Below are 24693 nucleotides of genomic sequence, written 5' to 3' on the forward strand. Positions count from 1 at the left end.
ACGGTTGTTTACCTGGGTAAAGGTGTGTGATGAAAAGCTTCTGCAGTAGCTCTGAAGTTATCTGGAATCAAGGTCTGGACAGGAATCTGAGCTTGTGATCTTTGAGGCTGGACCCTCGGGGGCTCAGGTCCTCCTTCACAAACACACCGGCCACCAAGTGTCTTTATGAGCGCTCAGGGAGACTTGCCTGTGACCGGGTTTGAGTTTCTATAACATAAAGGGACAATGCTGCCCAAGTTTTTCTTCTTCCTTTTTTTTTTTTTTTTTGTGGGGGGGAGGAGCTCTTTCACCCTTGTAGGAGATTGGAGCTAAGACTGGAGCTATTTTCATGACTCACGGGGATGGTATTTGCCTTTCTTCACTACAAGTCTTGTGAGGTAGGCACCATCCAGAGATGGTGGGACATGGATGATATTTGTAGCATGCTGAAAACAAACGCCCACGTGAGGTATCACCTTGCCTTCTGACGGGTCAGTTATTAAAGACATTTGTGAAAATCTTCAAAAATAGTCCTTTTTTATTTTTGTTTTGAAGCTATTGTTCCCACACACACACACCCATGGGAATTTTTGTCAAAAGTAATGAGTACCAGTGTTTATTTATATTACAAAATATTTTTTAAATGTTTACTTCAAGTGGGCATAGCAATCAATCTACACCTTTAATCCTAGCATTTATAGCCAGAGGCAGGATATCTCTATGAGTTTGAGGGCAACCTGGTCTACAAAGAGGTTTTAAGCCAACCAGGGCTACATACTGAGACCCTGTCTTAAAAAAAAGTTAATTTTCATCTTCTGACATGGTAACTATTATCATATGTTACCATATAAGCAAAGCTCTTGGAGCGTTGTATTGAGTTCAGATAGTAAACTGGTCCTAAGGTCAAAACATTTAAAAAATGCAGAGATAAACGACCTATAAAAAGTAGGTGGCTGCTTTATAGTCACTTAAAACAGTGGTTCTCAACCTTCCTAATGCTGTGACCCTTTAATACGGTTCCTCATGAGGTGGCATCCCCCAACCATACAATTATTTTTGCTGCTACTTCTATTGTTCTGAAGTGTAATGTAAGTATCTGTGTTTTCTGATGGTCTTTGTCAACTCCAAAGGGGTTGTGACCCCCAGGTTGAGAACCTCTGACTTAAAAGGCAAGTATCAGACAGTTATAAAGGTCACACACCTCTTTAAAAACGCAAGTAAACATAAAAAGAAGAAGACGTCAACAGTCCCCCATGCCAGGAACAGTCTGGGTTCTACCCGCAGCGAGTTTACATGAGGAGGCTTGGGGACTCGAAGCTGATTTGCAGGCCTTTGCCCCCACCTCGAGACCTCAGTTCTCCTCCAGCTACTTCTGTCTCTATTTTCTTTAGTCAACATTCTAAGTGTACTTATTGGTGGGAGCTCTGAATAACATATCACCCATCATTTTCTCCTGCTCTAACTTTCTTTGTTGACACAGGCTGTCTGGTGGTGCATACCTGAAGTCCTAGCATGAGAAACGAGGATGAGCAGGGGGATTGCAGCAACTCTGAAGCCAGTCAGGTCTACACAGCTAGCTTCAGGCCGGCTACTTAGGAAGACACTATCTTAAAAACAAAGCAAAGCACAAAGAAACAAACAATTCAATGGCCGGTTATCCACCACAACACCTCTCCTGTGGGCATTGATAGAGAGTGCGCATTGAGTAGGGGCTGTTAGACTAAATAAGTGGGTGGGGAAATCAGTCTCGGATGCCCCAAGGTCTTGCTGTATGTAAGACCTTATACTAAAAATAATAAAATTTCCTCCCCCATAGTCTTTTTATGCAGTCCTGCTGACCTGGAATTTTGAACACACAGAGATTTTGTATAGATTTTAAAATATGTATTTCTTATTTATTTTTTGGATACACACACACACACACACAAGCACATCTGTGCTCTCACGGTGTGTGTGTGTGTGTGTGTGTGTGTGTGTGTGTGTGTGTAGGTCATAGGATACCTTTATGGAGTCGGTTTTTCCCTCTACTGTGTGTAGGTTCTGAGGATCCAGCTCAGGCCTCAAGCACATCACCGACTGAGCCATGCTGCCTGCTCAATTGTTTTTGAGACAGAGTCTGGCACAGTGGTTGGCTTGGGAACTATGCAGGCCGGGCTGGGCTCAGACACCAATCGTCTTCCCATCCCACAGCTTTCAAAGGACGGAAGTCACAGGTCTAATCTACCGTGCCCAGTTTCTCTCCTTCTCCTTGGAATCCTGCTGAGGGCAGCTGGAGGTGCGCACCGCGTGCTCAGAGTTGTATGGTCCTCTGAAACGCTCCTCTTTCTGATGACCAGGGCTTGGAATTTAACCACAGTGGAGCAATTACTATCTATGTGGGTGGATGATAGATGAACACGGTGTGTCACACGCATGCAAATTGAAACTTTTATCATCTCAGACAGGAGGGAAGTTCTGACATGCTGCCTGAATGAGCCTGGACCACATTATGCTAAAGGAAAAAAGTCAGCCATAAAAGTCTTCTGTGTCACACGGGGGGACACCAATTCCTAGAGAGGAATGGTGAATGCTGGCTGCAGGGTGGGCTGGGTAGCACCCTGGAGAGGGACAGCAGCAGTGACCACCTCCCCTCCGGAATTGCTTGATGCCCCTGAGCTGCACTTTCACAGCCACGGTTTGCAAATGCTTTGGATTCATCACCAGGTTTTACTCTTAAAAAAAAAAAAAAAAAAAAAAAAAAAAAAAGGCCTGAGAACATCAAAGCTCTTTCGTTTACGTGGTCCTCTCTATCAGCAGTTCCCGTATCAGAAAAATCTTCTGCTTGCCTGTTTTGCTTTGTTGCGTTTTGCTTTTGTGACAGAGCTTGCCATATCACACTGGATGGCCCCAGGTCTCATTCCTGCCTCTGCTTTGTAGATGTAGGGAGTCTAGGACTATACTTTGTGCTGTGTTTGTCCTGAGTTTATATTTTGAAAATTACGTCAGGATTGCTACAGCAAGTGAAATGAGATCATCTCAGATGAAGCCAGCGATCTGCATGGGGTATAGGACAGTCATCTCTCCCCTTGGTTCCAAAAGGGCACCTGGGATAGGACACTTTTACAAATGTTTTCATCTCACAGACACTATGATTTTCTGTTTTGTCTTTTTTTTTTTATTTATGAAGTACATGGACCTAAACATTTTAGCTGACTACCCGAAGAGGTGGTATATACATCTTTAATCTTAGCATCGAAGAGGCAGAGGCAGGTGGATGTCTGTGAGTTTCAGACCAGCCTGCTCTACCTAGGGAGTTCCAGAACAACCAGGACTACATAGGGAGAGACACACAGTCTCAAAAAATGAACAAAACTTTTTAGTTGGTCAGTTGTATTCAACTACCCACAAATGACCACAAATGCCACTCAGGACGCCGTAACTGGTGATGATATTCAGTAGGTCAACTGTTTTAACCTGAAAACATCAGGTTTTTTCTTTATAAAAATATATTGATATATTGGTGTGTGTGTGTGTGAGAGAGAGAGAGAGAGAGGAGAGAGGAGAGAGAGAGAGAGAGAGAGAGAGAGAGACTCATAGAGGACAGAGGACAACTTGGGGGAGTCAGCTCTCACCATCCACCATGTTCTGGGGTTTGAACTTGTGTTATCGGGCAGCAAACACATTTACCCACTAGGTATTCTCATAGGTCCCGGCTTTTGCTTTTAAGAGAAGTAAATCTCTGTAAGGAGTTCCCTTCAATTTAGCTAGGATGGATTAAGGGATAGTGAAGAGACCTGCATATGAAAATTAAAAGTAAAGTCTGTCTTCTCCTTCAGTACATGGATTTTTGCTAGCTACATTACATGAACTAATAACAGTTGGTTTCCAAAGTGGCACTGAGGAAAATCCTTACCTGGCAATACTACCTGGCTCAAATATTTCTGACCATAGAAAACTTAGAACAATATTTGAAGGTTAACTTTTAAGAGATGGTTGATATCAATTCTTGCCTCTATGAACCTCCAGACAAAGTAAATCTCCCATGTACCTGGATAACTTTTCAGGCAGAAGCAGTCTGATATATAAAACAACCTAGCTTTTTTTGTATTAGAATATAATTCAAAAAAATTTCAGAGCTGACTGACTAAAAAAACTTTCAGTCTATTGGTGAATGAACTGTCAATTTGTAGATAGGGTTTTAAATTATAACTAATTATTTTTGAAATATTTATTCATCTAAAGTAAAGGAATGGACCTTTACCTTTTTTAAGGCAGATTTTCACATTGTCCAGACTAACCTCAAACTTGATGTGCAGTTAAGGGTGACCTTGAACTTCTGATCCTCCTGCTTCCATCTCCCAGAGGACTGGGGTTACAGGTGTGTGCCATTGTGCCTGAGGTGTTTTGACTTTTTGTTTTTTCCACTTTTGTTTAACAATTTTATGGGACCTTGGCCCGGCAAGAGTCCCTGCTCCTGTACTAAGGAGATCCATCTAGAGGGAACTTTCTTCTGGCGATGGGTGGAGATAGAGACAGAGACCCACATCAGAGCACTGGACTGAGCTCCCAAGGTCCATTGAAGAGCAGAAGGAAGGAGAAGATGAGCAAGGAAGTCAGGACCACGAAGGGTGCATCCACCCACTTAGACAGTGTGACTGATCTAATGGGAGCTCACCAAATCCAGCTGGACTGGGACTGAACGAGCATGTGATCAAACCAGACTCTCTGAATGTGGCTGACAATGGGGCTGACAGAGAAGCCAATGATAATGGCACTGGAATTTGATTCCAGTACTGCATGTACTGGCTTTTTGGGCGCCTAGTCTGTTTGAATGCTCACCTTCCTAGGTCTGGATGGAGGGGGAAAGGCCTTGGACTTCCCACAGGGCAGGGTACCCTGCCATCTCTTAGGACTTGGGGGGGGGAGGAGGAGTGGTGGAGCGGGAGGGAAATGGGAGGAGGGGAGGAAGTAGAAATTTTGAATGGTATTATTTATAAAGCAATAAAAAATAAAATAAAATAAAATTACTCTTTTAATCTTAAATAAACAAAAGAAAGCAATTTTACGGGAGAACAGTTGGGTTCACAGTTCTGGTTTATAGGCTCCAGAGAAGATACACATGTCTTAATTCTAGTTTCTATTGGTAGACCCTTTCTCCAGTTTGATAACCGTTATTTTCCAGCTTCACACCATTCTCCACAGACCACTGTGACACCCAGGGATTTCCCTTGGAAAGCTAGGGATCTCACTGGGCAGCCAGATCTGTCATCTGGGATAGCCTGAGGGAACGCAGGCCAACCTCTCCTTTCTTAAAACAGAAATAGGCAAGAACCCAAGGTGAGATGCCCCAGGTTGGCCTTTGGAACTGCAGAGGGTTTGTAGTACTTGGAGAAACCATCTAAGGCTGCAAGCTTAACATCTGAAGACCCCTAGAGGAAAACCCTGAAGTTCGGTTTTTCGCATAGCAGAAGAGGGATCTTTGGCTCATCCTTTGAGTCTTTCTGGATCAGCAGGAGCTGAGCATCTATGGGGGCTCACAGTGCTGTCTTTCTCTGTATACTTTCACAATGAGTTGGGTGAGACTTCACAAAGCCTCTACTAATATTAAGGGACATCAGACAAACCCAGTTTCGCCTTTAGACTCATAATGACAAAGGGGGGTGGTTCATTTAGAGGCATGGGAAAGCTCCAGGCTCCTGGACTAGGAGCTGGGGTTGTGTTCATAGATAGATCTCTTTCAGGTGTATGTTGAAACCCCTAGTTCTAAGGGTTGAAAGTATGCAAGACATGTATTGTGTCACCTAGTGGCATGCTTGAGGACTCAGCTGGCCTTGGGCTGGTGTCCAGGCTTTCTGCTCCCCTCCTAGCCAGTCCTCTTTTCTGGCCGGCTCCATCCTCTCCTATTTTGCTGTGTGGCAGAGATGTGCATCAGCAGGTCTGAGGTCAACCATCCACTCGGCATTCTAGATGAAAGGCTCACCTTTTCCATCTCTAATTTGGAAAATTCCAGGGAGAAGCTGGGTGAGGCTGGGTCCCATGTCAGAAGGGACAAAGAGTTCTAAGAGATAGCCTCAGGGGAGGGCAGGTTTCTAGAAGATGGCAAGGTAAGGAGGCAGCGGGAATGCTGGTCCCAGAAGGAACCAGAATAACAGGCAGTGTTATTCCATAGCCCAGGAAATGTTTTTTAACATCTCCCTTCTTTAGTTGATATTCCTCCTTTAATCAGTGCTTTGGGATAAAAAAAAATCTTTTGATTACTTAGTGATCTTATAAAAATTAACTCTGATCCTCCTTGGGCCTTACTTTTAATATCCTCTTTATAGTTTCAACTAATAAAGCTTAATAATATCTATTTACTGAGGCAGTTGTAAGGATTAAATGTCTGGTAAGATACCTTACTCACAATGAGTGTTAATAAGGCTTCGCCATAAAGAGACCAGGAATGGCTGAAGGAGGGGATTAGACTCTGGAGCACTGATTGAAGCATATTCTGGAAGGACAGTTGTAGGTGTGGAAAAAAGTCCCTGCACTGGGTAGAAACCAGAGGTCATAGCTAGGCAGAGACATCAATACCAAGTGACTGAGGGGTCCTGAACCAGAGCGAGGCTCTCACACCATGATTCTCCCTGTTATGATTCTCCCAAATATGATTCTTATTTGACAATGGCGAACATGGCTGAGACCTGGGTTATAAGTCCACCAAGAGTAGGATGTTGCTAGGATGTAATAGCTTACGATTTGGTGTAAGAGACAGTTCCCACCCCGTGCCTAGAGCCTCACTGTTACACCAGTGTTAAGCCAGAAAAATCCCCATAGACTGGTGGTAGACTGACAGGGACTGTGAGAGGAAAGGCTTCTAACCACATGGCTTAAGGCAGGTTCCATGTCCAGGAAGGATGCGGAAGTGGGAAGGGGACAATGGAGACTTCTGCCTGCACAGAGGCTGGCCCTGATGAGATAGGATGCCTGGCCTATCCGGGTCTCCTGAAGTTCTACCCCTGGGAAACTTAACCATGCAATTTTGTTTCTCTGAGGTTTGATCTCCTTCTTTGTGAGCAAGACATATAAGAACAGTACCTAGGTGAACATGGTGGCAGTGCCTGCCAAGAAGGCATAGTAGGGGCTGGTAGGAATGTGGTGAGTACCACATGTAAGTTAGGGAACTGCCAAGATAGCATCTGATTCATTGGGAGAGCGTAGTCAAGGGAGGTTACTACGGCTAATGCTGCCATTAGTCACATCAACACACTGTATGTGGCTGCTCCCTGTAAACCTGACGGTTGAGAGAGAGGAGGCAAGGAGGGCCAGGAGTTTAAAGCAAGCCTCTGCTATACAGCGAGTCTGAGACCAACATGTTCTACAGCAGAGTCAGTAGGCAGAGGCCTGGCAAACTGAGCTCTCATCCTTAGGATATGGAGCTCACTCTGCTGTCACCAGGTAGGGACCAGTGCTTGGGGCACTGATGACTCTGACAGTGCAGCTGAGACCCAGCAGGGCTCCCTGCGAAGAAAACAAGCAAACCCCCTCAATTCAAAGCAGATCCTCGCTGGGAAGCCAGCAGAGATCCGTGCCCACAAGGAGAGGCAATCCCACAAACAGTAGGATTAAGGTTAAGAAAACAGCATCTACATCTGGAATATACAGAACAAAACGGGAGTTTGAGAGGACATGACAAAATGTAGTAGTGTGAATCCCTAAAAGTTTTCATTTTGAATTAACAACAATTACCAAAAAAAGAAGATGCTGATTTTATTTTGTCATTATAAAAAAATGTTGGCGTTGAGCTATACAGAGAGGGGTTCAGGAATGCCACTGAGATGAGAAGTCACGGGTTTTGGAATAGTGTTGGAAGGGATTGGAAGGGCATGTTAGAAGTTCTGAAAGATGGATAAGGCTTAGGCACGGCAGTGGGAAAAGATGTCCAGCCCAGGCTGGCCTTGAACTCACAGAGATACTCTCCATTTGCCTTCTGGAATGACAGTCCTGCGGCAGCACCCTGAGCTATACAGAACTTCTTGATGTCTCTTGAGTCTCTTTTCTCTCTCCAGAGCCCAGTAGACAATCCGGAACACAGGAGAGGATCTGGGCACCCTGGTGTCCTGAGGATATTTCTAGAGGAAAGAACTCGCCGAGGACATCTTGAGGAAGAACTGAATTAGTCAGAAAGCTTGGTACACTAACGAATTAGGTTGGTAGGATAGCAAATGTTTCTGGTTGAGGGGGTGTTAGCTGTAAACTATTTCAATAATTTCCACTGTCACCATGGAGTCGTGTCTGCCTTCTCTCAAACGCAGGCAGGACGAATGGTGGGAAACTCACCTTCTGTGACTCGGTAGCTCTTGGACTTGACCTACAAAACTACCAGAAGAAAAACGGAAAAGATCTGTACATCTTCCCAGGACATTTTCCCCCTCCCACCATCACTTTAAGTTAGACATCCTCTTCAAATAAAAAGAGGGGAAAGTTCAGAAGCATCCCATAGAATATTCATCACATGACTGGCACCCTGAGAAGAGACAGGCTGCTCCTACCTGTCCCTAGCAGAAAGCATCTTGATTTTGATTGGACGGTTGCCAGAGTCATTAGCATAGTGTACCCTGACCTGGTTTAGGGAACAGCGTCCACTCCGAGATGACCAGAGCCTGCAGGACCTGAACCAGAGCTGACACTTGGATGACACCTGCACAAGAAGCCTGAAGGGAGGACTCAGGAGCAGACGGTAGAAAGTGTAAGTGACTCATAGCCGCAGGCCTCTAAAATTTGCCCCAGCTCACGGTCTGTAAAAAACGGTGAAATGGCTTCAAAAAGGAGGGGGGGTCTTGACAAGCTTTGATTTTTTTTTTTTTTAATTTTAATCCTGGGGAAAGATTGAGTTTACTTATTGAAGGGATAAAGCTGTTTTTTTCAGTATTTTGTTCTTAACTTTTTAGGGAAATACTAAATTAACGCTTACTCCACAAAAGTGTGTGTCAAGGAAGAATGGTTTTTATAGTCTTAAAAATGACTATAAACTTTTAGAGTAAAAATTTTATTCCCCTTCTCTTAATTTAAAAGCAAGTATCTAGCCTCAGCTAAGAACGGTATTTTTAGGTTTTGGCAGTATAGGGTTGCCTTTTTCATCTGTTCTGTTTTATGTAAAGTGTGCTGTGGATCATATCCATTCTAATTTGCTAAAACCAAGTTTCGGCTAAGGGAGTTACGGTTGTGACTTAATGTTTACCTCTTCTGTATTTGTCAATTAAGCTATCGCAATTAGGGTGTCAACCATTTTTTTCAGCAGCTCAATTACTTCCTAAACTTAGAAATTTATTTAGAAGTTACAGGCAATGAGCAGTGGCTGGGACTCAGTGGTGCCGCGTAAGGCCCCAGTGTGAATCAGCACAACAGACTCAGGAACAAAAATAAGAAAGACAGACACCCTCTCAAGTATGCATGCAGTCTTGAATGCCTGCGTTCGCTAGGGGGGTTGGGGAGGGACTTCATGTTTCTCAGGGCTGTTACCACGGTGCTGTAGCTGATCTCGGAAAGGTGAGAAACAGTACGTGGGAGCTTATCTATGAACATATTCTTTAATCTAAATCGCTATGGGGATATATCCTAGGTTCACTGTGTATCTTTATGTAAATTTAGATAATTTGTGTAGAAATAGGTCTAAGCCATTGGCTCCAGACAATAACGGTTCTAAAGACTCTCATAACGAAGACGTCCAGCAATGAGGGAGGAAACCCAAACCTGGAGACAAAAGCTGTGGCCAGTGTCTTGGAACCCTAGACAAGTCCACTGCAGCCAGCCTAGTGGCTTCGGCGGTTTGTTTTTCGTTAGCAGTCGATATTTGCAAAAATGTCAGCGGACCTGGCTATTTCTGGCGGACAGGTGATAAGTGGATTTTTTTCTATTGTTTTACTTGCTTTTTGCTTTTATTTTAACATCTATGAGTGTGTGCACACCAGTACAGATGTCACAGGACAACGTGTGGGAGTTGTTTTTCTCCTTCTGCCATGTGGGGTCCAGGAACTGAACTCAGATCCTCAGGCTCGGTGGCGAGCACCTTTACCTGTTCAGCCACCGCCGCCCTCTTTGACACAGTCTCACACTGTAACTCAGGCTGGCCCCGAACTCGTGGCAATCTTCTGCCTCAGGCTCTGGGGTACGAACCACCACACATCTGGCTTCACACTTTTTAATCTCTTAGATTATCAACATTGCTATCGTCTATTTTCTTAGCTTTGGAAAACAAGCCCCTGGGCTGCTTGCGTGGACAGACACAGTTTCAAGAGCGAGAGCTCTCTAGCACGTCTCTGAGAAGTTGAGCAGAGGGAAGCCTGTGGTGAACCGACCTTATCATGGAACTGGACGACTTTGATCCTGAAGACAAAGAGATACTGAGCTGGGATATAAATGACATGAAACTACCACAGGTATGTGCCTGTAGGACTGCCCCTAGCGTGTGGCTCTGTTGGCTGACAATTAACCTGCCAGGTTCTAGAAGGGAACCTGTGAGGTCCTACTTCAGAGCTTCAACCCCTCTTCAAGGGGAGATGTAAGGCCTAGAATCTGGGTACCTCCTTCTTTTCTAGACACCCCAAGAATAAACCGAGATAAAGAAAGCACCGTTTTCTCCCTGGTGAAGCTGGCTCGCTCTCAGTTCACAGTATTTGCCAGGGGTCTGACTTCTAGCAACACATAAGACCCCATAGCACCTCTTTGCTGTAGTACTTTTAACAGTTAACCCTGGAGCTGGAATATCTGAGCAGTGGTGCCCTTGGGCAACACAGGCAGTCTTGAGGGAATGGCTCATGGGTGGCTTCTACTCTACCCAGGAGAGAGAGAGAGAGAGAGAGAGAGAGAGAGAGAGAGAGAGAGAGAGAGAGAGAGAGAGAGAGAGACTGGGCCTTACTCAGCTACCTAAGTTAGCATTAAATACTCCAAAGGAACTCAAACTTGCCTTGAACTCACAATCCTCTTGTTTCTGCCTCCCAAGAGCTGAGATCGCAGCCCCAGCTAGAAACTGATGTTTGAATTCTAATTCGATGGAAAGTATTAATTAAGACCAAGGTTCCATGTTTATCATTCCTGACTATCTTGTCCTCTCTTCCTGGTGTTTAAAGATACTTTGACTGAACGTTGTCACTACACGCTCTAAGCCCGGAGTCCACTACCACCAAATGTCTGTCTGATCCCGGGGAACAAGCAGGGAGGAGGGTTGGGGATTCCAGTCTCAGCTCACGACTTTTCTGTGTTCTCACTCTAATGGACACTTCTTTTTGCATCTTTGTTTTCTCTTAATTTCCCTCTTGAGATCTCCTTTGGTGGATACGGAGAAAGTTGGAAGACAGAAAGTAAGCCCATTCATTCAAGGGGGCAAATAAGCCATCACTAAGCCAGGCAAACATCTGTTTTCCAGACTTGCATTGGGACTTGCATTGATTTGTACTGCAATTGCAATAGCTGTTTTAGGGAACCTTAGAGTCTAATTGCTGTTGCCTCAATGGCCCATATTTCTCCCTATTTTTAATTTCATGTTTGTACCCCGAGAATGTGAGCTGAAGATAATATCTACAGCTGAGGTCAGCAGATATGGAAGAACTTGGAACTGGCAGGCAGGGCAGCCCTGTGTCCTCACAAGAGTTTTTCCTGGTGTGCTGGAGTATGCCTATAACCCCACCAAACAGGAGGCAGAAACGGGAAAATCACCACTTGTCTGAGACTGATCTTAAAAAGAAAAAAAAAAAAACACCATACAGTTTTCCTGGATGGCTGATTCATATCCTTCATCAGCTCTGTAAACAAAGAGAAAGAACAATTTCCCTGGAGGGACACTCGGGGCCCAAAAGCTCTTGTTCCAACATGAATTTCCATAACATTCTTGACTCCTTAGGCCACTGCACAGGAAAGTCCATGGCAAGCATGTATACTCTTGCTCTGGAAACAGAACCCCTGCAGTTACTGAACAGGTGAAAGGTTGCTTAGGAAAAAGCCATTCAGCTTGTAAAACTCAGGGCAGTAATTAAAAGTACAAACATCCTTCAGTCTGAGTAGACACGACCCCATCCAGATCTGGCTTGATTTGAACTCCGAAATCATATCTACAACCAGTTAAGGTGAAAAATGAAAGATCTCGGAAAGCTTTCAGCAATGGGGCTTGTGTGTTTCAGAGCAATCTGAAGGCAGAGGGTATCCAATGAGAAACTGAGGATCTGGAGACACTAGCCCTGGCCTTGAGTTCCAGCTGTACCTCTCTCTACTTGTAGGGCCTCTGGAATTATCTGCCTCTCCTCAAATCCCCTTTCCTCCTGAAAATGCTGTAGCATGCAGTGGTCTCTTCTGTACCTGTTGATTCTGATAGCCAGGGATTCTAGAACTGTCGGTCTGGGCCTGGTGGGTGGTTTCATTTATTATTTTGTTCATGTTTATTTATGTTTCTTCGATCCTTCCTTCTTTCCTTCCTTCCTTCTCTCCTTCCTCCCTTCCTTCTTTCCTTCCTTCTTTCTTTCCTCCCTTCCTTCCTTCTTTCCTTCCTCCCTCCCTTCCTTCCTTCCTTTTTTCTTCCTTCCTTCTTTCCTTCCTTCCTTCTTTCCTTCCTTTCAGTGTATATGTGTGTATATCTGTGCACTATGTACATTCCTGGTGTCCTCAGAGGCTAAGAGAAGCCAGTGGATTCTCTGGAACTAGAGATACAGTCAGTAGTGAGCCAAGTAGGTACTAGGAATTGAACACAATTCCTCTAGAAGAGCAACAAGAATTTTTAACCATTGAGCCATCTCTCCAGTCCTATTTATTTAGGTTTTTGAGACAGGGTCTCATTCTGGAATGGGCTAGAATTCCCTTTGTAGCTTAGGTTGGCCTTGAACTCATCCTGCCTCAGTCTTCCAGCTAAATGGAACTGTGTAGCTTTGCCTAGCTAGTCTGGAGTTCATGCCATAGACAGGGCTAGTCTCGAACTGGTGTCTTCTGCCTCCTGAGTGGTGGATTACTGCTGTGGGCCCACATGCCCAGCTTTCTATTTCTCCCAAGACATTCACCGTGGTGTCAGCCCAGAAACACAGGCTCTTGACTACACTATCATGAATGGAAGTCTTATTCCAGGACAGCGTACTATGCCAGTTGCACTTTCCCATTCTATTCCCCTTAAATTACATTTGCACCTGCAAAATTAATCACTGTAGAGCTTGCGTGGTCCAAGCAGTAAACTTCCGGTGTTGGTCTTGTCTTACTTTCACTTGGAATGTGTATTACATGGTCCCAGGGAGTCTTACACCTGTTCCACAGACTGTGGCAGTTGAGAGACAAAACTGTAACTTTTTTTTCCTTTTTGACTGAAAACTGGGGAGACTCTCAATGCCCTTTTCCGTTAAACAGCATTCTTTTCACAGAGCACAGACTGCCCCCTGTTCTCACAACAGCTGGCTTTCCTGAGCTGAAGAAGGGTTATTCTAGAAACACCACAGACACCTCAGTCATTTTATTGCTGAGCTCTGGGCAGCTGCCAGGTCAAACCCATGGCCAAAACAACACGAAGGCATTTACTCACATGCTTCCAATCTGGCTGTCTTGTTGGTGGTGGTTTTGTTGTTCCTGTTGTTATTTTGATTGTCTGTTTGTTTTGAGGCTAGAGTTCACTGTGTAGCCCAGGCTAGACCTGAATTCACTATGTAGCTCAGGGTAGCTACAAATTCAAGATCCTCTTGCTTTTGCCCTCTCTGAGAATACAAGTTTCATGATGCCTAGCTAATTCCGTTTTGGTTTGTAGTACAACGGGCAAATGCAGGACTCCATGCTGCCACTGGGCTGTGCCGTCAACCCAGTTCCAAGGCTTGAGTTCACAGAGACAGCATTCTTTATAACAGTGGAGTCGGGTATGAAGGGACTGTAGTTCCAATTAGTTCATGGCTGGACCAAGATTTTAGCCGGCAAAATTCCTTCTACCTTCACAGGGGATGAGTCCCAAATTGTGGCTGTCTGAACTCTCTGTAGAGCCAGGTGCCGGCATATAATCGCAAGCAGTCAGATGTGCGGAAGTGCTGAAGAGGCAACAGGCAAACCTGACCCGGCATTCTTCATCAGTCACTGCTGTCCTGCATGGCTAGGTCAGGTTGTCTCTCATGCAGACACTCATAACTTCGCCCTCTCTGTCTGCCTCCTAATTGACCCCAAGCTCTCCTGGGACAGTTCCAGCTACATGGACACCCATAGTTACCTGAGGAGACCTTGTTGTTGGGCCTGGGGTTCTACCACCCCGAGCTTCCTGTACGATGGCAGTGGGGACATTCCTGCATCTTTTGTAGGAGTAGGGAAGGGAAGGGAGAAGAGAAGAGTTGTACGTGAAAGAGAGCGTGAAAGCTGGAACTTGACCTAGCAATATGGAACTTCTCTCCTCGGGTGGAAAATAGCAGGATTGATAGCAATTCCTGATGCAAAGACCTTTGTTGACGCATGATGACATTTCGAATTCCATCCATCTATAGATGGCCCAAAAGAGGCAGATTCACTTCAAAAAGTTATCTGTAGGGTCAAAGTGACAGTCTATTTTGTTGTCTTCTGCTACTGTTTGTAGAAGGAAGCGGCGGGGCTGCGTCCCGCCACCCGGCCGCCGGCTAGCTTTACACCCGAAATAATTACACGGAAACTGTATTCTCTTAAACACTGTCTGGCCCATTATCTGTAGCCTCTTATTGGTTAATTCTCACATCTTCCTTTAACCCATATTTAGTAATCCGTGTAGCACCAACGGTGTGGCTTACCAGGAGAGATCTTAACCTGCGTCCATCTCAGAGAGGAGAATCATGGTGACTGCCTGAAGCGTCTCCCCTCTCTTTCCCAGAATTCTGTTCTGTCTACTCCACCTACCTAATTTTCTATCTCTTAAAGGGCCAAGGCAGTTTTCTTTATTAATTAACCAATGAAAGTAACATAGACAGATAACTGTCCTCCATCAACTGTTGCTGTTGTTACAGGGTTTTACTATGTAACCTTGAATGACCTGGAACTTCCTATGTAGACCAGGATGGACTTGAACTCATAGAGCTCTGTCTACCTCTGCCTCCTGGATGCTAGGATTAAAGGTGTGTGCCACCACACCTGACATTTTGTTTTGCTTTTAGTAACATGGTTTTTCCTTTAACTGATTCTCTTAGGGTGGTTTGAAAAGCTGGGTATGAGTATTGTGTTGTATTTTCATGATACTAGCAAAAGGCCAGCCTTACCTACATAGTGAGTCTCAAACTAACTTGGGCAAGATGAGCCCTTGTTTGTGTGTGTGTGTGTGTCTGTGTGTGTGTGTGTGTGTGTGTGTGTGTGTGTTTGATATCCTTGTTCTACTTGGCAATACTAATATAAAGGATTAATGCATAGTAAGCTATTTATGCTGGAAGACAATTGCTTTATACAAGAGTAGACTATACTGTCGGCTGGTGGTGGCACATGCCTTTAATCCCAGCAATTGAGAGGCAGAGGCAAGAGGATCTCTGTGAATTTGAGGCCAGCCTGGTCTACAGAACGAGTTCCAGGACAACCAAAAAAGCTACACACAGAAATCCTGTCTTGAAAAAAAAAAAGAGTGTTGACTATACTAAGAACGAAAATGAATTTAATGTAATAACCTATATAGAATTTTTGGCTTTGTTTTTCTTTTCTTTCTTCTTACTTTTTGAGATGGTCTCTCACTGCAGCACAGGCTGGCCTTGGCCTGGAAACAATCCTCAGGACTCAGCCTTCTGGCTGCTAGAATTACAGGTGAAAACCACCTCACCTTACTCATAATGTGAATATTTTGATATCTTACTTAAGAATTTGATTTTATTAGTTTTATATAATAGTAATAAATAATTTTTATGATAGCCTATTAAAACTCCAAATGACTAAATTAAATTAAAACAAAGGTCATATAAAGAGTATCCTTGTGTACTCATACAGCTAAGAGGTAGTGAGTAAATTATAGGATTAAATTTTCTTGTAAATAAGTATGCAGATAAGTCATGGGCATATCCATTAAATTCCTAGTGATGTTGCCCAAGAGATGATAAAATATAGATTTGTTAGGTGTGACAGGTTGAAAAACTTAAAGATGTTCCCTTTCAATTATAAACTTCTTAACCAAGAGCAAAAACAAAGAGTTACTCATGAAAAGTTAGAAATTAAAGTAAACAAAGTGTCTAAAAAGAAGAAAGCGTTTTATGAAAAGTTAGAAAGTAAATTAACAAAGGTTTTAAAAGGAAGGGAGTATTTTTCTGGGAATTGCTAGCACAGTTAAGAATCAGTGTTCTTGGTTTTAAAACTTTGTCCCTGGTGGCAAATTATATGGCCTTTCAGAAATGCCCTCCTGGTGCTCTTCTGATTCTAGGACGTTTGGATCCAGATGGATCCACCACCGTCCCAATTTTAATATAAAAAGTTGCCAAACATTCCATGGAAGGTCCAGGCAAACGACAGAATAAATAAACAACAGTCAAGAGAAGAGCTTCGTGGGCCCATGTTTCTCTCTAGTAGGCCCCTCCCTTCATACACTACTGCCTCACTAAGGGAACTAGAAAACAGGGTGTCAGGGGGTGCCATTTGGAAGAAACAGCTTCAAAGGCGTTGAGAGTCACCTCCACCTCACACATATGAAGTCTTTGCTTCAGTCAGAACATGAGCTCTCGTGGATACATTTCACTTCTCCTTGCTCATGGCTCTGTAGTTCTGACCTTTGCGGGAGTGGGTGTGGGGGGGGGGGGCATTTGCACAGAAATCCCTGCTTTTCTCTAAGTATCTGACCCCCTTGTCTCTCTTCATCTTGACACCTGTGTGTCATAAAAGAATAATACAAATCAAGCCCACCAATTCTTTATAGTTAAAATTATTAAAGGCAAATATATATTTTAGTGTTTTAATCTGCATTTTAATTATTTCTAAAGTAAAATACTTAGTGCTGGAGAGATGGCTCAGAGATTAAGAGTGCTTAGTGCTCTTGCAGAGTACCTAGGTTCTGTTCCCAGCAGCCATACTGGGCGCCGGCAGGCACGTGCACACGCCACTCTCCACACAAACACATAGTCAAAAGCTAAAATAAATCTTTTAAAAGTGAACTAACATATTCTGCTATGCTTTTCTGAGATGGAAATCTGGAAAGCATTGATTACACTTTCAGTCAGAAGGAAAAAGGAAGAAAAGATGGCAGGTGTTGAGGTTATAGGGGGCTTCTCACGTGGACACTGAACCACATCAGGGCCATAGTTCCCACGAAAGAGCAGATAGTCGGGCTCAGCTTCCCTGGCTGTGCTTCCCAACAGAGCGGTACTGTAGCTGGGCCTCAGGGGTGCCTCCAGCAGCACGGGCCTTGATTTATTGAGTCCCTTCCTCTAGGGCCGCAGTCTAACCCAGGGGGATGCTCACACATCCCGGCACTGGTGTTTGTCTCCGTCTCTCTTCAGACGTTCCTTGCTTTGCTTACTTGTTCTGTTCTGTGTTGTATATTCTTGTTGGGAAAGCAAAGGGTTAGTAGCTTGATTTCTTTTTCTGGTTTTCCCAGAGTCTTCTAACATGACCTTGAAGAATCTTCGAAATGAAAACTGTTCTTATTTCTATGCCAGGTCTCTGAGAGTCATCAACCTAGGATGATTCTCCTTCTAGGAGCTAGGCAGGATCTCTCACCTACAACATCAGCCACGATTGTAGGGCGTGGCAAAAAGAGCCGCACCCAGCGACTGAGTTTGTTTCCAGCCCACAGCTTGCTAGAGGCTGTGACAAGTATTTTACAGTCATGGTATTTAATCCTCAGAACTCCTGCAGTAGACAGTCTCATCGTCCCTGTTTTACACATGCAGGGACAGAACAGCAAACAAAGTGACTTTATGTTCTAAGGACCTCTTTTTAGGGTGATTATATTGTGCTTCAAAATTTAGCATGCGATCTGCCACCACAGCTGCTTTGCAGTACCTGGGTGGCTGCCACCCCCCACTGCTGCAGCCAGCCTCTAGAGCTGCTTCTCTTGCCGAATCGGAACTCGAGATCCCCTGAGCCACAGCTCTGACCTTGCACAACAGAGTCCAGTTAGATGTTTACATGCAGGAAATAGGGCAGCGCCAGGTAAGCACACAGGCTCATCTGGAGTCCTCTGCGTGTCTGGGAGTAGAGGATAACAAGGAAACTGCCCATGGAGGGAAACGTGGGCTTCCAGACCTCTCCAAACCAGAGCTCTGCATTGCCTGTCTGGTGACTGTGATTCCCAGCATGGCAACCAGTGTGGTCTGAGTTATTATCTCGCTGTGCTTTCCATGGTCATTAGGAAAGAGCATGGCGAGACTACTCCACCCCCAAAATTCTCGCTGAGAAGTGGCCATTACTGTTGTCACCAAGGACTGGAGAAACAGCAGAATTCAGAAGGGCTAAGTTCTAGCTCATCTTGCTGTAAGAGACAAAGCACTTGATAGACACAGCAGACGCTTTGCCACCATTGTGCTGCCAGTGGTTCCCAACCTTTGGGTCACGACCCCTCTAGGGATTGAATGACCCTTTTCACAGGGGGTTACCTAAGATACTCAGAAGGCACAGATATGCTACGATTCATGCCAGCAGCAAAAGTATAGTTGTGAAGTAGCAATAATTTTAACTAATATAATTTTATGGATGAGGGTCACCACAACACAAGGAACTGTATTAAGGGGTCACAGCACTGGGAAGGTTGAGAATCACTGTTAATGTTCCCAGATTCCACCACCAGGGTTAAAATCAGGTAAGGCTCTACCAATGGCCTCTTGTTCTGGCCCAGATATCTTTTACATCTATTAACTCTACGGCGGCGGACGGGTGGGTTTTCTGGATGAAACCGTAAACAGAATCTTTGTGTTTCCGTCAGAACGTGAAAAGGACTGACTGGTTCCAGGAGTGGCCGGACTCCTACGTGAAACACATCTACAGCTCAGAGGACAGGAATGCCCAGCGCCACCTGAGCAGCTGGGCCATGCGGAACACCAACAACCACAATTCCCGCATCCTCAAGAAGTCGTGTCTGGGCGTGGTGGTGTGCAGCCGGGATTGCTCCACCGAGGAGGGCCGCAAGATCTACCTGAGACCCGCCATCTGCGACAAAGCCAGGCAGAAGCAGCAGAGTGAGTGAGGCAGGCTTGGGGGCAGCAGCAAGGAGGCCCGGAGTCTGTGCAGATGCTCCAGCCAGGGTGGACATGCCCTAGGGGCCCACTTCCCACTGGAATTAGGTGATAGACTAGGCATTCTGATGGAGCACTAAGAGGGAGGCACCCATCGCCCCCCATCTCTGCCTGCAAGGCCTCCCGTGTGCAGAGCCCCCTCATGAAGGCCCTCATTGCTTCGGAGAGAGATCGGCTCACGGAAAGTTCAGGAGAAATTGGTTCGCAGACTTGCTGCATGGCCCCTGAGTCCCCTGGGAGAGCTCAGTGAACACAGTCTTTGGGAGTGGCATGGCTGAATTTATAAACTCAGCTTTGCTCGTTTAGATTTGTGCCCTTATTACCATGGAGATGCTTGCTCTCCCTTCTTTATATCATACTCACTGGATTGTTAAATAGATGCTCCTAGTCTTCCCGTCCTAACCCACAAGTGATACCTCAAGTTACTTCGTGTTCTTTCCCAGTGTGTCTTTCAAACTTCCTCTCAATCATTTACAACCAATTGGAAATTTATTGACGGTGTTCCTTCTCTCCCATGTGGCTTTGTCCCTTAAATCTGAGTTACTAATCATGAAATAAAATACTTTTTCTCCATAAAGAATACTTAATATTAGGAAATAAGTAGGGGGACCTTTTGTTCTTCAGGGTGTTTTGACCTGTAAATAATCGCACCGGTCAGACAGCTCTTGAGTATATCCATGTTTGAGCCCAGCTGGCCATTGGTAGAGAGAATGCTGGTCACAGGTCAGATCCAGTGGAGGGAAGTAGCAGGGACGGTGTTGAGAGGTTCCTCTCCACTATCCTGGAACCAATGCTGAAAGCCAGCAGGGCAGCCCAGACTCAGAAGTCAGCCCGGGTGGTCCAGTCAGCTGCTTTCTTTGCTTCTTCTAGGGAAGTGCTGTCCCAACTGCAATGGTCCTCTGAAGCTCATTCCCTGCCGCGGCCACGGAGGCTTTCCCGTCACCAACTTCTGGAGGCACGACGGTCGCTTCATATTTTTCCAGGTTGGATTTGAGTTATTTACTCGACTTCTCTTTCTGGTGCCAGGTGTCTACCATGTTTTCTGTGGAGGAATTTTATCAGTGGTTGGGGATGTAGGGATCTATGAGACTGTGCCCACCCTCTGGGAGAGCAAATGCCTACATGCCCTACTTCACCAGAGGTGGAGCCCTGGAAACCAAGGAAGGCTTAGTGCTTCCACCCCTGAGGAGAGAGGAGGCCTAGCATTCAGCTCTTGGCCTTCCGCAGCCCCAGCTGACTCGGCACTAGCTCTGCACACAGAAACAACTGGAATCCTCCCAGAAACCCCGGCTTTCTGCAGGGTTTGTAAGGAACGCTAGTGGGGCCCGGATGTAGACAGGTGAATAGTGGGCTCTGGCTTCAGAGTGCCCCTGGAGGGCTGACAAACCAGCTCTCCCAAGCTGTGACTCTGCTGTTCCCACAGCAGCTGAAAGTCAGCTACCAACCAGTTAACGCCAGCTCAAGCAAGGGCTGAATGTTTCACTCCCAGCTTGGCTGTGGAAATCCAGCGCCACTAACTAAGAGAGGTTATATAGATGGCACCCTTTCTCTAGGTCTCACTAGTTTCTTACTCTGTCAACTGGAGAGATAATAACGGTATATATGTAAGCATTGCACCAAAGATTAAGCAAGAGAATTTGAGCATGACTAGCACACACTACGAGGACAGCCTAGGAGACAGACATAAGGAAGAGACCTCACAGGACAGGAGGCAGGCCTGAGCACAGCAGGCTTGGGAAGAGTTCTGCTGGAGCAGGCGGCCTTGCTAACACCAAGTTCCTGGAGAGGACAGGACGGAGAACAAAAGCTACGCCCCGCAAAGTGCAAATCCTGTTACTAAGTTTTGCTTCATTTTTACTTTGCCCTTCTCTTCAGTCAAAAGGAGAACACGACCATCCCAAGCCAGAGACCAAGCTAGAAGCAGAGGCAAGAAGAGCAATGAAGAAGGTGCACATGGCATCCACGTCTGGCTCCTTGAGGATGAAGGGGAGCCCGGAAACTAAGGTCAGCTGTCCTAAATGTGCTCACCCATGCGTTGAGTCCTCACCCCTGCAATGGGCATGACCCCAGTCCCTTATTGACCAATGAAAGCCCAGACATTCTTCTATCTGGCCTATCTATAAGCAAGCATCCACTGGACAAACTAAATCTGAGATTTTACCCTTAATATCTTTTTCACGACATTTGAAACAGGCTTGCAAATATTCAGTATGGTCATAGACTCATTATAAGTTTTAAAAAGGAGCTTGAATCAGTATCTAACCTATATTTGGCAACTCTATATTTTAGTTCCAATAAACTCAGAATTGATCAAAATAATCTTCACAAAATGTTATCAGTCTTATGCTTTTGGAGTTTTTGGTTTCAAATTTCCATATCCCTAAAACAGATGGTTTTCTTAGCTTGTTGAAATAATCAAATGGTCTACGGCCACAGGGCCCTGATTGTGTCTGAGCAGTTTCCTCTAAGTCAGTGGTTCTCAACCCTCCTGATGTTGTGACTCTTTAATCCAGCTCCTCATGTTGTGGTGAGCACAAAATTATTCTCATTGCTACTTCATACCTCTAATTTTTGCTACTGTTATGAACCATAATGCAAATATCTGAGATGCAGAACATCTGATATGCGACCCCCAAGGGGTCACAGCCCACAGTTTGAGAACTATTGATCTAAACAATCAGACCGCTGTTAAGCTGGGTGCTCTCTAGTGTGATCCTAGCTCTGGGGACAGAGATACCAGCAGTCAGGAAGCAGAGTTGGAGTCCATCCTGGACTCTATAGTGAGACTCTGTTTTTAAAAAAGGGAAAAGAAAAGAAGTTTCTGCAAATGATGGCCCCTCCAGCCACAGAGGCGAGCGTGGCCTGTGTCAAAAAGCCCAGCACTGCAAGAGCCTCACAGCAGAGCAGGCTTGTCTGTTTGGTGCCATGCTAATTCCCTCTTGGAGAACTTTAAGTGATTTAGTCTGTGACACAGGACCTGAGCTCCCAAATCCACAAGACTGGCCCTCGTCCTTCATCTCAGCCCTGGAGCATCTCTAACGCTTTACTTGGACAGAATCTTTCTCTCCTCCCCTCAGACTATCCTCTTATGAGGGGAAAGTTTACATAATGAATCACGTAAGAGAGACCTAGCAGCTTCTTCCTCTCAGGGCTAATATAGTTACTCCATCTACATAAAGAAATTAACGCCGACCAGTTTATGTTTTATTCTGTGTAGTTTCCATGAGCTCAGAGAAAAGTCTCTGAAGGAGAAAACGAATTAAGCTCAACAATACCGTGATCTCTCACACTAGGAACTCGACCAGGCCAGATGGGGGAGACGGAAAAGGAAGAGGTGGATGTGGGCCTAAATGATGGCCCTGTGAGCTGTACCAGGACTAGCATAACTTTTGGAACCTGCAGGGCTGTATTGTTTTGGGGTTCTCTGTGTGTGTTGTTTTGTTTTGTAGATAGCCTCCTATAAATGTTGCAAAAAAGGCAGTTAGCTATCTGCTATCTGAAGCACATTAAACAGCCGGTGTGTCCCGGAGTGCACCGGGCTCTTCACAGGTTAGGAAGCTATAAACTGGCCTAGGAGTCAGTCTCCCCTCACCGGTTCCCAGCAGCTGTGGAGTGGCTGTGCCTATGGTCAGAGTATGCCAGGAATGAAGGTGATCTTATCGAGGGATATTGGCGGACTAACTCAGGGGTGCCTGGGGTAGCCATGTGGATTCGCTTAACTTATTAACACGAGTATTCATTTCCCTTTCCAGGCTCTTCCCGGTGAAATACCAAGTCAGGGAAGTTTACCTTTAACTTGGTCATTCCAGGAAGGCGTCCAACTGCCCAGCAGTTACAGTACATCTTTAATAGCTAACACTCCCCAGCAGAACTCCCTGAATGATTGCCTATCCTTCCCCAAGAGCTACAATTTGGGGGGAACCACTGAGCTGGAAGATCCAGCTTCCACCTTGGACCCCACTCCACTCTATGAGAAGTACAAATTCCCCAGCAGTAGGATCTATGGCAGTGAAGATCAGCTTCAGTCTGCTGTCCCTGGGGTTTACACGGATTACGACGATCTGCAAGCCTGGAATAAAAATGCTACCTTAGGGAGAAATCCCAGCGATGACGCGTGCTATCCCAGCTATCCTCTGCCTGTGACCAGCTGGCCCTGCGACTTCTTCCCCTCCCAGAGCTCTCTGGAGCCCTTTCCCCAACAGACTCCACTGGAAGCAGCTGCAGTGCAAACCGCTTGCCATCCGCTGTGGTCCAACCCAAGCGGCGAACCTTACGAAGAGAAAGTACCTATGGAATTCAGCGGCTACGCACCCTCCCTCACGTACCACTCCCCTCAGCAGGACCCCTTCCTGCTCACCTATGGCTCTCAGCCTCAGCAGCAATACTCACTGCCCAGCAAGAGCAACAAGTGGGATTTTGATGAAGAGATGGCATGCACGGGCTTGGATCACTTCAACAGCGAAATGTTTCTCAACCTCTGCCCTTTAAGATGACTCAGCCCTCCCTCCCCTCATTGTCATGTGGTAACGGGCTGGAAGAATATCCTTCGAGAATGGGTTTTGAAGCATAGCCTCAGAGGAGTGTCAGACTCACGATAAGCAGTAGACAGGGCTCTTGTTTTTGGTCTTCCTCTCCTCACCTCGTCAATGCTAGTGCCTTTACCCATAGTCAGGAATAGAAACTCACTTGTGCCAGGAATAATCCCAGCACTCAGGAGGCAGAAGCAGTTGGGCCTCTGGGAGTTCAAGGCCAGCCTAGTCTACCTAGTGAGTTCCAGGACATCCAAGGCTGTGTAGAGAGACCCTGTCTCAGAACCCATCTACCTAGCCCCCCCCTCCAAAAAAAGAAAAAGAGAAAAAAATGAAAAAAAAGAAAAGGGAAAAATAAACTCTTGTGTTGTAGGGCAAAATGCTCTCTGATGCCCCTGTCCAAGCTCTGGAAACTCAGCTCCTCAGTGGGACTGTCTGGAGGAGTCCTACTATGACTGGCACACGTCAGCTTAGCATTTTGTCTATGCCTTTTTGGAAGCCAAAACTGAAGGAACAGAAAGAAGACAAAGAGCTGTGGAGGTGTGGAGTTGAACATTTTACCAAAGAAGTATTTAATACTTTGCTTAGATTTATTTTTTTAAAGAAGAAAAAAAAACATGTTTTCTAGATTTGTGACTTGACAAAAGAGGCATGACCTCATCCTATTTATAATAGGATGACCTCATCCTATTTATAAAGAACAAAAACCAAATGGATGCAAGAGGAGAATGAAATCCACATCTCCTTCCTTTTTCCTTCTCAGTGACTTCTGCTTCCACAAGATCTGAGTTTCTGCCCTGCTCTTTCCTATCCTTTACTGTATATCAGTGTCAGGTTCATATGAGAAGTTCTTGATGAAAAGTCTTTGTGAAGGGTTACGCTGGGACTCAACAGACCAGAGCTTGCTTCGCATGTCCAAGGCCCTGGGTTCAACCCCCAGCAACAAATTCCTAGCAAAGCTTTGTTGGGCATGGCAGTACACACCTGCTATTCCAGCATTTAGGAGTCTGAGGCAGAAGGATAGTGAGCTTGAGGTCAGTCCAGGCTACACCGTGAGAACCTAT

At 45.4% G+C, this 24693-nt stretch overlaps 1 protein-coding gene across 1 annotated transcript; it reads left to right on the top strand.

Annotated features, from left to right (window-relative positions):
- The first annotated feature begins 10301 nt into the window (after positions 1-10301).
- On the top strand, positions 10302-23593 carry Gcm1 (glial cells missing transcription factor 1). Its single transcript, XM_038321082.1, has 5 exons — positions 10302-10376; positions 18791-19043; positions 19971-20083; positions 20976-21104; positions 22853-23593. The coding sequence occupies exons 1-5, from the start codon at positions 10302-10304 to the stop codon at positions 23591-23593; spliced, it is 1311 nt and encodes a 436-aa protein (XP_038177010.1).
- The last annotated feature ends 1100 nt before the right edge of the window (positions 23594-24693 follow it).

The sequence above is a fragment of the Arvicola amphibius genome, chromosome 3 (assembly GCF_903992535.2).
Source record: "Arvicola amphibius chromosome 3, mArvAmp1.2, whole genome shotgun sequence".
Taxonomy (NCBI): domain Eukaryota; kingdom Metazoa; phylum Chordata; class Mammalia; order Rodentia; family Cricetidae; genus Arvicola; species Arvicola amphibius.